This window comes from Mastomys coucha, unplaced genomic scaffold (assembly GCF_008632895.1).
Source record: "Mastomys coucha isolate ucsf_1 unplaced genomic scaffold, UCSF_Mcou_1 pScaffold21, whole genome shotgun sequence".
Classification (NCBI taxonomy): Eukaryota; Metazoa; Chordata; class Mammalia; order Rodentia; family Muridae; genus Mastomys; species Mastomys coucha.
Window position 1 is genome coordinate 22,464,546 of NW_022196904.1, and position 13,581 is coordinate 22,478,126.

At 49.7% G+C, this 13,581-nt stretch overlaps 1 protein-coding gene across 4 annotated transcripts in view; it reads right to left on the bottom strand.

Annotated features, from left to right (window-relative positions):
• Positions 1 to 46: 46 nt before the first annotated feature.
• The window catches only part of Ryr1 (ryanodine receptor 1), a 129,428-nt gene continuing 115,893 nt past the window's right edge, over positions 47 to 13,581 (bottom strand). Inside the window, exons 94-105 of one of the 4 annotated variants that reach the window (XM_031385960.1) lie at positions 12,897 to 13,148; positions 11,006 to 11,136; positions 9,209 to 9,251; positions 6,589 to 6,719; positions 6,435 to 6,495; positions 5,977 to 6,123; positions 5,295 to 5,429; positions 2,138 to 2,294; positions 1,386 to 1,450; positions 1,028 to 1,128; positions 445 to 496; positions 47 to 261 (exon numbers count right to left, since the gene is read on the bottom strand). In XM_031385960.1, coding sequence (XP_031241820.1) covers positions 166 to 261; positions 445 to 496; positions 1,028 to 1,128; positions 1,386 to 1,450; positions 2,138 to 2,294; positions 5,295 to 5,429; positions 5,977 to 6,123; positions 6,435 to 6,495; positions 6,589 to 6,719; positions 9,209 to 9,251; positions 11,006 to 11,136; positions 12,897 to 13,148 — 1,371 coding nt within the window. In that variant the 3' untranslated portion in view covers positions 47 to 165. The remainder of the gene's footprint in view (positions 262 to 444; positions 497 to 1,027; positions 1,129 to 1,385; positions 1,451 to 2,137; positions 2,295 to 5,294; positions 5,430 to 5,976; positions 6,124 to 6,434; positions 6,496 to 6,588; positions 6,720 to 9,208; positions 9,252 to 11,005; positions 11,137 to 12,896; positions 13,149 to 13,581) is intronic. The other 3 variants (XM_031385961.1, XM_031385958.1, XM_031385959.1) reach the window with 3 other exon arrangements.

Consider the following 13,581-nt stretch of genomic DNA (forward strand, 5'->3'; position numbering starts at 1 on the left):
CTCCCCACCCCCACCCCCACCCCGATTTAAATGACCAACACAGTGATGGTGGGGGTGTAGCACAGGCTTTATTGGTCTAGTTCAGGATCACCTGTCCCCAGCTGCCTGGGGAGGAGCTTGCAGTGGGAGAAGGCACTTGAGGTGGGGGAGGGCCAGCTGCAGACCTCAGCTAAGCTGGTCCTCATACTGCTTTCGGAAACAGTCTCCGGCAGGGAAGAAATCCCAGCACCTTTCCTGGTACATCTTCCAGACATACGACTCCTAGGGTTGAGGAGGTAAGAGTCTCTCAGTCACATCTTCACATGCTTGAGAAGGATTCTCTGCTGCCTGCTGATTGTCCTCTCTTAGGACTCGTTTACTGAGGACACCAGGGTGTAACTAGAGGACAGCCTGCCGGAATGGCTTGAGCCATGTCGCTACTCATCCCTCATTAGGACCTCTTACCTGACCAGTGTGCTCTGTCTCATCCTTATTTATCAAATACATCAGGAAAAACCTGAGGGACAGAGAACCACAGGAGGAAAGTAAGAACAATACTTGCATTGAGATTTAGTTTTATTTCTTGGTGCTGAAGATGAAACCCAGAGCCCAGTGCATGCTAGGCAGAAATTCTACCACTGAGCCACGCACCCAGCCCCTCACTGGGCTATTCTAGGCAGGGGCTCCACCACTGAGCCACGCCCCAGCCCCTCACTGGGCGATTCTAGGCAGGGACTCTACCACTGAGCCACACCCTCAGCCCCTCACTGGGGGATTCTAGGCAGGGGCTCTACCACTGAGCCACACCCCCAGCCCTTCCCTGGGGATTCTAGGCAGGGGCTCTACTACTGAGCCAGGCACCCAGCTCCTCACTGGGGGATTTCACTTTTTCACAGAAAGTGATGTTTACTTTCTGATTGTCTAAAACCTATGTAAACAGACACCCACATCCCTTTCTGTAACTGGTCCAGGCTCAGCGGTCATGCCCTGGCTATCAAAAGGCTCGCTTCCATCCACCCTCTGATGACCCATCACTTCCCACACTCACATGTAATTGGCTAGGTTGTGCTCTTCCAGAGTGTGGGTCTCAAACCCATGTGGGGTCGTGTCGAAGTAGTCACTGCCTATTCCACAGATGAAGCACTTGGTCTGAGGACAATGGGAGATGTCAGAGTCAAGGAAGGGTCGGTGACATCCAGTGCCTCTGGCCCTTGCCTTGTGCCCATGTGTTTCCTAACCTCACCACACTCCCCAAGCCGAACAGAGGCGGGCGTTTACTGAGTGCTTCCAAGGAACGCATGGCTTAATCTTTCTGGTAAGCTCTGAGGTTAGTACCAGTAATGTCCCCAATTATTTTTCCCCATGTATCCCATAATTCCTTAGATTCACTCTTGGGCATGACGCACCTCCATGTCTTCCTTCACTTGCTCTTGTTGGTCTCGGAGCTCCCCGAAAGCATCAATAATCAGACCTGGGGTGGCAGGACACAGGTCAAGACCCAGGTACACCGGGTACCTCTGGGGCTGCCTTTCTTCCATGGGTTTCTTACTTTTACCACACTTCCCAAGCAGAATAGAAGCAGGTGTTTATTGAGAACTTAGTATGGACAGACACTTCAAAGCAATGTACAGCTTAATCTTCCTGGCAATCTCTGAGCTTGGTACCAGTTACACCCCTAATTATTTTTTCCCTGTGTAGCTCTGGCTGGCCTGGAACAGAGACCAGGTTGGCCTCAAGCTTATGGTAGGTCTCTGGCCACTGTACCTGGGTTTTTTTGTTTTTTGTTTTGTTTTGTTTTTTGGTTGTTGTTATCTTTCCGTTTGTTTTTTGTTTGTTTGTTTGCTTGTCAAGGCAGGGTTTCTCTGTGTAGCTGTGGGTGTCCCAGAACTCACTCTGTAGATCAGGCTGGCCTCAAACTCAGAGAACCACCTGTCTCTGCCTCACAAGTGCTGGGATTAAAGGTGTGCACCACCACTGCCCAGCTACTGTGCCTTGTTTCAACACCTCCATTTTTCAGATGGGGAAACCAAAGCTCAGAGAGACCCACCTGCCTGAGGTCTCACAGTAAGGAGGGGCTAAGCCAGGGAGGTAACCGGTGATCTAGCCAGCCTCTAGGGACTATGCACTCCTCCCACCCACACCCCTAGCCAGCACTGACCCTGAATGATGGCCAGCAGGATGACGATAACGAAGAAGAAAAAGGTGATGTCGAAGACGACCCGGTAAAGTTCATATTCATCACCGGCCGGGTCCTCGATCTCGTCCCCAATGCCTCCACCGGCCCGGACGCCCACATACATGTGGAACAGGTAGCACTAGGGAGGAGGGGCGGGTCGCTCAGTTAACAGCCACAGCACCTACCACAAGCCTGGACTAGGCAGGCCTGGAGACAAAGCAGTGACAGAGAGCCCTGGGCCCTGCCTCTCACAGCTGGGGGAGTGTCATGGCCGTCACAGGAAGGCATGGGATGATGATGGTTCAGGTCATCAACTGGACAGGATCTAGATTCAACTAGGAGACTCACTTCTGGGCACGTCCTTGAGGAAGTTTCTAGATCAGGTTATTGAGATGAGGAGACCTAGCCTGAATGTGCTCCCAGTGTGGGTTTGGGGTCCGGGAATAAATTAAAAAAAAAAGCAAGTAACCACAGGTGCTTGCACCTGTGCCCCAGTTTCCAAAATAATGACTACGAGACTTAATTATTTATGAATAAATGCCTAGGCCATACACTTGGGCTTGTTCCCTGACTAGCTCATAACTTATTTAACCCGTTCATTCTATTCTGGGTACCACATGGCTGGTTACCTCTCCTTGGCTTCATGCATCTGTCTCCTCAGAGTTCCAGGAGAATCCCTTCCTGCACCTGATGCTATTACAGAGTTCCTCTCTCCCTGCTGGAACTCCCACCTCCTACTTCCTGCCAGAACTCCTAACTCCTACTTCCTGCCTCAGCTAATAGGTCATCGGCTTTTTATTGACAGATGTTTCCATGCAACACACAGAAATTCTCTCTACAAAGGCATGCTTCTTGCTCTGCTTCCCGACTAGGGGTTGGAGTAACCAGCCACCTCATGCTCTTGCCACCACGGTGGACTATATTCTCAAATTAGGGTCAGAACAATCCCTCTTTTCCCAAGTTGCCTTTGCTGCTCACACTGAGCAGAAATGTGACTAATGCAAGGGTCGGAGCTGGAGGTGAACCCCAGTTGTATCCAGATAGGGTGTTTGTCTGGTGTTCGTGAGGCCCTGGATGTGGTCCCCAGCATCACCTAGAGCAGGATGGTGGCACATGGTTGTCATCTAAGGTAGAGGCAGGACAACCAGAAGTTCAAGGTCAACCTTGGCTATGTTGAGAATTGGAAAGGACCAGAAAGTTAGCGTGAGGTGACAGGGACAGAGGGGTCAGGCTGGGTCAGGGAGGAACCCTGTCATCACTAGGAGCAGAAGAAAGTGCAGGAGCCCTCACAAGCTCCAGGATGCATCTGGACTAGCCTCAGAGCAGCGACCAGAATGGCTTCATGCAGGAGAGGGAAGAGTGTCCAAGCTGGAACCCGAGGGAGGTGTTACCAGAATGGGTGATGGGAGAGAGTGTTCCAGGTAGTCAAAACCATGTGCTCTGTCACCAATAGGGAGGAAAGGACACATGGGGTGGAGATATGTAGCAAGGCCCTAGGCTCCAACCTTATTACACATATGCCAACGCTTATTTTATTTTATTTTGAGAGGCTGGAGTCTAGAGAGTCTGATCAGCTGTTAAGAACACTGGTTCCTGGGCTGGCGAGATGGCTCTGCGGGTAAGAGCACTGACTGCTCTTCCAGAGGTCCTGAGTTCAAATCCCAGCAACCACATGGTGGCTCACAACCATCCATAATGAGATCTGATGCCCTCTTCTGGTGTGTCAGAAGACAGCTACAGTGTACTTATATATAATAATAAATAAATGTTTTTTTTTTTTTTTAAAAGAACACTGGCTCCTCTACCAAAGGACCCAGATTCAATTCCCAGACATACCATGTGACCATGTGGTTGTAACTGTTTATAACTCAGACATACATGGATGCAAAAACCATGTATGTTGAGAGAGAGAGAGAGAGAGAGAGAGAGAGAGAAACTGCTTTTTGCTTTCATGAGGAACTGAAATAAGTTTGGTGGGGCTGAAGAGAGGAGCTACTATGAACACAGACAGAGAGGGAGATGAGGAAGTGACCAGTTATGTGGGTTATGCATGCCCCGGCCCAAACATTGGTCAGAGAGGGCTTACTATTGGAGGCAGCATTTAATTTGGAAAATAAGCTGTCAGGGGAAGGGGTGTGGCTGTTAGGCCTGGTACAGGGCAGAGAAAGATCAATGCAGAGGACCAGAAGTGTAAGGAAACATGTAGTCCTAGAGGAACTGAAAAAGTACCAGGAAGCCAAAAATCAGAAGCAATAAGGACTGTGGTTAGACTCAGGTAGGGCCAGATCTTTTGTTTTTTCCGTTTTGTTTTGTTTTGTTTTGTTGGGGCTAGGGGTTTTAAGTTCTGTGTAGCCCTAGTTGTTCTGGAACTCAGTCTACAGAAAAGGCTGGCCTGGAACTCAGAGATCCACCTGCTTTCCTCTGCCTTCCTCTGCCTTCCCGAGTGTTGAGATTAAAGGTGTGGGCCACCACCGTCCCACATCTTCCTTTTGGGCCTTCCTGTGATAGCCCTGGGAAGTCCCAGGTGGCCAGGCCAGAGGGAGTAGGCGGGTTGTTTGCTCCAAGTCACCCCACTCGGGGAGTATAGAAAACTACCTTTCCAACAGTAATGCAGATGACCCTGCTTGGCCACAGCTCCACCACCCAGCTACAGCAATATAACCAAGGGTCTCGCTGTGTAGCCCTGGCTGATGAGGAACTCACGGAGATCCACTTGCCTCTGCATCCCCAGTGCTGGGTTAAATGCATGTGCCACCACACCCAGCTTCTTCTTCCTTTTTTTTTTTTTCATTTTCTTAAGTAGTAATTGATGGGGGAGGGCTCAGCCCATTATGGATGGGGCCACCTCTTGGCTGGTGGTCCTGAGTTCAATAAGAGAGCAGGCTGAGCAAGTCACAAGGAGCAAGCCAGTAAGCAGCATCCCTCCATGGGCCTCTGCATCAGCTCCTGCCTCTACATTCCAGCCCTGTTTGAGTCTCTGACTCTCACTGCTTTGGGGGATAAACTGTTGTTAGATAAAACTGTGAAACAAACCCTTTCCTGCTCAAGCTGCTATTGGTCACATTGTTTCATCACAGCAACAGTAACCCTCAGGAAGATACTTAGTAACTTGCGAACAGGCATGGGGGAAGGGGCTCACCGTCATCATGTCATCACACTTCATGTCAGGCTCGTCCTCATCTTCGCTCTTGTTGTAAAACTTGCGGAAGAAGTTGAAGGCCACCACCGTATACAAGTACACCACTACGGCCAGGAGCCCTACGGTCATCACCAGCTGGGGACAGGCAGGCACTGGTCAGTTTCACGCTCCTTCTACACAGGGCCCTCAATTCTCTGACCCTTTGGATTCTGGAGCCTCTTCCATGCTCCATTCTGCCTTCTCCCAGAATGCTCTAGGCCTGTTGTGGTGGTGCATGCTTTTAATCCCAACAGTCGGGAGGCAGAGGCAGAGGCAGGCAGATCTCTGTAAGTTCGAGGCCAGCCTAGTCTAAATAGTGAGTTCCAGGAGACATTAGACTGGAGCAGCGTCTGAAATAACTTCCCCACAACACAGAAGAACAAACCAAAGAATGCCCTAACCTTGGCTCAGACCTTTTCAGATTACTGTGACTCTTCCCTCTCGGGAAGGCCCTCCCCTCCTAGGGAGGCCCACTACTCCAAGATGCCTCTTTGCCCTGCTCCTCAAAGATGACTCGGCCCCACTTCCTTGTTCCCATAAACACAGCTATCATGCCCACTTCCCCAATATCTCTTGACCACTGCCCATCTCCCTCTGCCACTCCCAGATCTCCACGCAGGTCCCTGCCAGGTCCTCTCCATACCTGCTTTCCATTGTGAGTGACAGATGAAAGGATGGTGCGCAGAGTTTTGACTCCCATGGCAATATCCAGGAGGTGGGCAGCGAAGAAGAAGTTATTGTAGTGCCCCAGGAGGGACATCACCATGTACCAGCCCAGATACAGGAAAGACTGAGTATAAAAGGAAGGGTCGGAGTCAGGAAACACGAAAGGACATCCCAAAGCAAAAGCAGATGCAGTCTCTGCCTAGTGGAATATCTATCGGCTCCAGAGCAGGAGAAGACCAGGGAGCAGGTCAGCTACAGAAGACCCACAACAATGACAAGGATCTTCCGAGGACAGGGGACACAGGCTTAGGAATCGTTCTGGGGTCAGGGAGTCCTGGGCACATTCCTACTCTAGGGGCTTGCTTTGCATGAGCTGTTCCCTCATTCGGGCTCCTGTCCTTCCTGTTGCACCCTCTCCATCCACAGCCCCCTCACGTTGTCTGTGAAGATGACTCCAAACTTCCAGATCTGGTATTTGACATCAATGGACATGATCCTGGGGGAACAGGAAGGGAGACAGCCAGATGCCTGGGTGTCAAGGCACTAGCCTTGTCCCCTGGTCCGCCTCTGGCAGAGGTGTCCCTCTTACCATGTCAGCAGGCCTGGTGGAGGGTCGGGTTTGCGCTCATTGTGGGCCGTGATCTCCAGAGAGGCCAGATCCATGCCCAGCAGCTCCGCAATCCGCTCCCGCCCGAAGATGTCCCCGTGTTTGTCCAGAACCTGTAGCAGAGTGCCAGGCTGGAGTTGGGGAAGGGGACATTGCCTGTATAGGGTTTCTAGGGGGAGCATATTTCTGGGAAGAAGGGCCTGATTTCTGCAGAGAAGGAGGAAGATCCAACATCTGGCAGATGCAGTAGCCAAATTAATGGGGAAACTATTGTTTGGAGAGGCAGAAAGAGGCTGTGTAACTGGACCCCTGCCCTCTACAGCAGCCTGGTGCTCTCTGACATCTTACCATCCCAGCCACACTGGCCTCCTGGTCACTCTGAGGGCCTGCTCCAGACCCCTCTAACAGAACAGCCACCTTTCCTGGCCAGCACACACACTTTCCTGCACTTCCACACGGATACAGTTTTTATTATGATTATGATTATGATTATTATATTCTTTTGAGACTGGGATTCACTCTGTAGACCAAGTTGGTCTGAAATTCATTGAGATCTATTGGCATTTGCCTTCCAAGTGCTGGGATAAAAGACATAAAGCCACAACACCTGGCCATTTATTATTACTATTATTATTATTATTATTATTTTGATTTTTCAAGACAGAGTTTTTCTGTATAGCCCTGGCTGTCCTGGAGCTCACTGTGTAGACCAGGCTGGCCTTAAGCTCAGAAATCTGCCTGCCTGCCTGCCTCTACCTCCCAAGTGCTAAGATTAAAGGTGTGCACCACCACTGCCCGCCATTTAGTTATTTTAACGTTTTATGTATGTGTTGCTATGTGTGTGCAGGGCCCACGAAGGCTGTAAAAGGGCATCTCATACACCACCGGAGCTGGAGTTACAGGTGGCTGTAAGCTACCATGTGGGTGCTGGGAACTAAATCCAGGTCCTCTGCAAGAGCAGCCAGTGCTCTTAATGGCTGAGCCATTATTGCAGCCTTTATTACATTTCAAAGATTTGTTACCAAGTCCTCATTTGGGTTAACTTCTTTCAAGATTTATTATTTATTTAGTTATATGTGAATTTGTCTGTGTGGTTGTATGCCCCATGAGTGGGTGCCCACCAGATCCAGAAAGAGATTATCAGAGCCCCTGGATCTGGGTTATGGAAGAACAGAAAGATCTCTTAATTGCTAAACCATGTAGTGATAATTTTGGAGCATTGATTTCTTTTAAAAACACAGAAACATTATAGAAATATTTTCATTTTAATCCCAGGCGTGGGATATAGGGCTGCTTTGGGCTGTCCACAGCAGCCGACTATGATTTGCCTCATGTTCTAGCAGGGGTGTGATTTTGCCGGGTGCAGATAGTTTCTGCGATTGTGTGACATTTGGAATTCTGGGGACTTTTCAGAGGGTCTATAAATGCTAGGCCCCCAAGAGGTGTGTTGTTGGTTGGTTGCTGCTTGTTCAGTAGTTATGTGCAAAGAAGAAAGAATGATAATAAGAAACTAGATGTCCTGACAGTGAAGATCAAACTTGCCCCAAAGAACTTGATGCTCTAATCAGCAGGAAGTAGTCTCACAATATTGTGCCTCCTTTCCTCTCTATCCTTCCCTCCCCACAACCTGGTATTAGGAAGCTGAGAGTGTAGAAAAGGGCAGAGAAGGGTGGAAGAAAATAAGAATCCACAAAGCAGCCAAAGTCTGCCTACAAAGCCATCTCTCCATCCATCTTTCCATCCATCCATTCATCCATCCATCTTTCCATCCATCTCTCCACCCATCTCTCCACCCATCTCTCCATCTATCCATCCATCCATCCATCCACCCACCTACCCATCCATCCATCTATCCATCATCCATCCATCCATCCATCTCTCCATCCATCTATCCATCCATCCATTCATTCATCCATCCATCGATCCATCCATCCATGTAGTTGCTGGTTTGGTTTGGGGTTTTACGGAGACAAGGTCTCACATAGTACAATTTAGCCATGAACTCGCTGTGTAGATGAGGACAATCTTAAATTTATGATCTTCCTGCCTCCATCTCATGAGTACAGTTTTGTACCACCATCCTAAATTTTTTTACAGTGGTGGGGACTGAACCCAGGGCTTTGTGCATGCTCGAGAAGCACTCTACCAACTAAACTACATCTTCAGACCCTCAAAGAGACATTTAGAGATATGGTTTCTCTATGTAGCCCTGACTGTCCTGGAATTCACTCTGTAGACCAGAGTTCCCCCTCAGACTCCCAGAGATCCGCCTGCCTCTGTCTCCCGAGTGCTGGGATTAAAGGTGTGTGCCACCACTGCCCGGCAGAGACAACTCTTAACTGCCCTTACTACATTGTTGCTCATCTCCTCTCACATATGCCTACAGACTTGAGTCCTCACCCTGGGCCCTTTACATACATCTTCTCTTTCAAGAAGAAACTCTGATCACTGTGCCCATAATCCCCAGGGGAAACTCTTCAGAGGGACATAGCCCCTTCTCAGGGTTCCATACAAAATAAGCACTTGGAAAGGCCAGGGGGTGGTCTACTGGCCCCAGGGGACTGAGCCTAGGAGACCTTCCCTCCACACACAGTCCTCTCACCTTCCGCTTGACAAACTTGTCCCAGTAGTTGCTAGGGAAAGACCTGTCAAGAGAGAAGTGTGGGGAGGTTAGGGTGGGTTTGAACGGGGCTGACACCCAGAGGCTCATGTACTGGCATGTTCAGTCCTGAATGAACTGTCAGGGAAGAATTAAGAGGTGTGGCCTTATTGGAGGAGGTGCCTCACTGAGAGGTCTCCAGAACCCATCCCAGGCTCAGTCTTTCTCGGTCTCTGTCTCTCTGTCTCTCTGTCTGTCTCTGTCTCTCTGTCTCTCTGTCTCTCTGTCTGTCTCTGTCTCTCTGTCCCTCTGTCTTTGTCTCTCTCTGTCTCTCTCTCTGTGTCTCTGTCTCCCTGTCCCTCTGTCTCTCTCTCTCTGTCTCTCTGTCTCTGTCTGTCTCTGACTCTCTCTCTGTCCCTCTGTCTCTGTCTCTCTGTCCCTCTGTCTCTCTCTGTCTCTCTCTCTGTTTCTGTCTCTCTCTGTCTCTCTCTCTGTCTCGCTCTCTCTATCTCTCTGTCTCTCTCTTTCTGTCTCTCTCTGTCTCTCTCTCTCTCTCTCTGTCTCCTCCTGGAGATCAAGATGCAGCTATCAGCTACTTTTCTAACACCATGCCTGCCTGCATGCCACCATAACAAGAGTCAACCCTCTGAAACTGTAAGCAGGCCCCAAATTAAATGCTTCCTTTTTATAAGACTTGCCTTGATGGTGTCTCTTCACAGCCACCAAACAGTGACTAAGACATATGGGAAAGATCAGAAGCCAGGAGCTAGGCCAGGGAGCAATAAAATGGGACAGGGATCACTTTAATTCCTGCACTCAAATTATCCTCCTGCCTCCAGCTCACAAGTGCTGGAATACTAGTGTAAGAAATTACACCTGGCTCTAGAGTCTATTTAACATTAAAAAAATATTTATTATTTTGAGTGTATGGATGTTTTCCCTGCATGTGTGTTGGAGGCCAGAAAGGGGGGGGGGCGTCATCAGATCTTTTGCAACTGCAGTTACAGGATGGCTGTGAGCCACCATATAGGTGCTGAGGATCAAACCCAGGTCCTCTGAAAGAGAAGCCAGTGCTCTTAACTGCTGAGCCATCTCTCTAGCCCTCTCTACATTACTTTTTGAGACAGGGTCTCTAACTGAACTTTGATGTTACCAATTGGCCAGATTAGTTGGTCAGTGTGGTGGTTCAAATATGCTTGGCCCATGGAGTGGCATTATTGGGAGGTATGTCACTGTGGGAGTGGGCTTTAAGACCCTCCTCCTAGCTGCCTGGAAGCCAGTCTTCTGCTTGCTTTCAGGACAAGACCTAGAACTCAGTTCCTCCAGCACCATGCCTGTCTGGATGCTGCCATGCTTTCTGCCGTGATGATAAGGGACTAAACCTCTGAACCTGTAAGCCAGCCCCAATTACATGTGCCCTTTATAAGAGTTGCCTTGGTCATGGTGTCTCTTCGTAACAATGAAGACCCTAACTAAGACAGTCAGTAAGCCCCATGGATCCTTCTACCTTCCTCCTAGTCTGGGATTTCAGGCACCTGGCAGCCACATCAGATTTTTACACTGTTGCCTAGGATCTGTGTCAGGTCGTCATGGTGAAAGGAAGTAGTTTACCCATAGAGTTGTCACATTAATCCCACACCCAGAGGAACTTTAATGTGTCCACTGGATGGGGACGATGACCAGGCTTAGAGAGAACAAGCCAGGCCACAGGGATCTTGCTCTTTGGAAGCTCAGGCCTGGCCTGGAGTGGGAACCTAGCTCTGTCCCCTCTGACACCCTGAGGTGGGGCTGGGCACTTACGGCGTGTTGAGCACCAGGCGATCCCACTGTCCCTTCACATCATCGTCCTCTGGCTGCTCTGTAATGTAGAGACCATCAAACTCCAGCTTCCGGGCCAGCTCCTTCTCCCGCTTGAAGATGACAAGGGGCACCTAGGAGTGGAGGGAGGCAAGGGTGAGGAGTGACGGTAGTTACGCAGGGAGGGAGACCATGGTCTTTGCAGAAGCCATGAGACCTGCCTGTAGCCTGTGAATGGCACCAAAGGAGCTGTCTCAGTCTTCAGGGTAGAAAGATGGAGGTGCTGGTAGAGGGTCAGGGTGGCTGGGAAGGTGCAGGCAGACGGGAGCAGGTAGGTGTGGAGGTGCAGGCAAGAGTGGGAGGGAAAGGGCAAGCCGAGGGCTGCAGGCTGGGGCTCCAGGGGAGGGTGTCCACTTGGGCCCATAAGGTATAGAAGACAGAGGCAGGTGGAAGCCATGGAAGGAGGGGCAAGCTGCAGACACAACATGCAAAAGGACTCTAAGCCAAACAGCTGCGTTAACTCAGAAGAAAAAAAATACAAGATTTACACAGACTTCCAGACCTGTGGAACCCAACGGATGCCTGAGACATACCTTGGGGGCCATGACAAATCTTGGGCATATCTGATATATATCAGAATCCACTCCCCTGTCACATCTGAGACCTCTGAGACACCCTACATGAGAGACAGATCTCTCTTTTATTTAGACCAGGCTGGCCTGGAGCTTGCAGAGATCTGCCTGCCTCTGCCTCTTGAACGATGAGACTAAAGGTGTATGCCACCATGGCATGCCTTGTCTTTTGTATTATTTTATTTTTAAATATAACCCATGAGTCCAGTTAGTATTTTCCATATACAAATGGATGTGGGCTATTCCATTGGAGCATGGGCAAGCTACCCCAGACCACGCTCCAGAAGAAATTTGTCTCTTCCCTTTGCCAGCCATCATCACTAGTCAACAGCACTTCATAGGGGTGAGAGCTTGTATGTCCATGCCCCTTCACCCCCTTATTTTGGAGACAGGATCTCCCTATGTAACTCAGGCTGGCCCAGAACTCAATATCCTCCTGTCCCCTGGAATTACAAGCAAGCACTGGTATGGGCCCAACTTCTCAAAGATCTTTTTATATTACAAAAAGTCTTTTAAGTGTGTGTATATGTGTCTGTATGAGTGCATGCTGTTTTGTGTATGTAGGTGACCGTAGAGGTCAGAGGAACACATCAGGCCCCTCTGCAGCTGGGATCAGTCATTTGTGAGCCACTTTGCATGGGAGCTGGGAACCAAACCCTGGTCCTCTGCAAGAGCAGCAATGGTCTTAATCCCCGAGCCATCTCTCCAGCCCCTTCGCAGAGATCTTTTAACGAGAGATTTTATTTTTATTAGTTTTATTATGTGTATGTTTGTGTGCATCTGCACACAAGTGCAATACTTTTGGAGGCTAGAAGATGGCATCAGATCCCCTGGAGCTGAAATTACAGACTGCCTAATGTGGGTGCTGGGAAGCGAACTCTGGTCCTCTGCAAGAGCAGTATGTACTCTTAACTGTTGAGACCATCTCTCCAGCTCTCCAATTCACGGGGATCCTAGTTCAACTGACTAACGGGTGAGAAATAACATTCCCCATGATAAATCTGCCCCCTGGATAGGGAAATGCACACAGCAATGTATGCATGGTACAGATAATCCGGGCTTAGCCTGTCAGCTGTGGTCTGCATTAGTTCCCATTTGCAAAAGCACCTTTGTTGGCTGGCATCTTTGCCGGTATCCTATTGGCTGTTCTATTGGTTACTAATTTTACCCAGCCTAAACCCTCCCATCCCAGCCACTGTCCTAGGTTCTCTCTGCAAGCATCCTCCACAGCCCCAGGGCCACAGTCACAGGTCATGTCCCACCTTGAGACAGTTGTAGCCAATGATGCAGAGAAAGGCCACCAGCGTATGCAGCAGGCTCAAGCACCTCAGGGCAGGTTCCATGTAGCCGGTGCTCTCCTCCAGGAAGTAGTACACCATGTTCTCATCTTCATCGCCCTCTACCTCCTCGCCGGCCCTGGAGCCCCAGCCAGAGCCATCACCAGACCCTGCCCCTGACATGTCCCCAGCTCCAGAACCTTCTATGTCATCCTCCCCTGGTGGAGAGTCTGAGACCTGAAAGGAGGTCAAAGGCAAATCAGAAAGGGCCCTGGGTGCTACCTGGCCTGTTATGCCGAACTCACAAGCGGGAGGATTTGTATGACAACACTTTCTTTTGTTTCCTCTCCCTCCTTGCTTCTCACTATGTACACCAGGCTAGCCTCAAACTCGTGATCTTCTGTGACAGCTTCCCAAGTACTGAGACTATGTATGGATATATGCCACCACACCAGGCCTCAAGGGCACTTTCTAGATCCAGAAACTGTTGCATGTTTAATTAATTAATTAATGGCTGGGTCTCATGTGGCCCAGGCTGGCCTCAAACTCTCTGTACAGCCGAGAACGACTTTGAACTCTTTTTTTTTTGTTGTTGTTTTTTGTTTTTCGAGACAGGGTTTCTCTGTGTGTCCCTGGCTGTCCTGGAACTCACTCTGTAGACCAGGCTGGC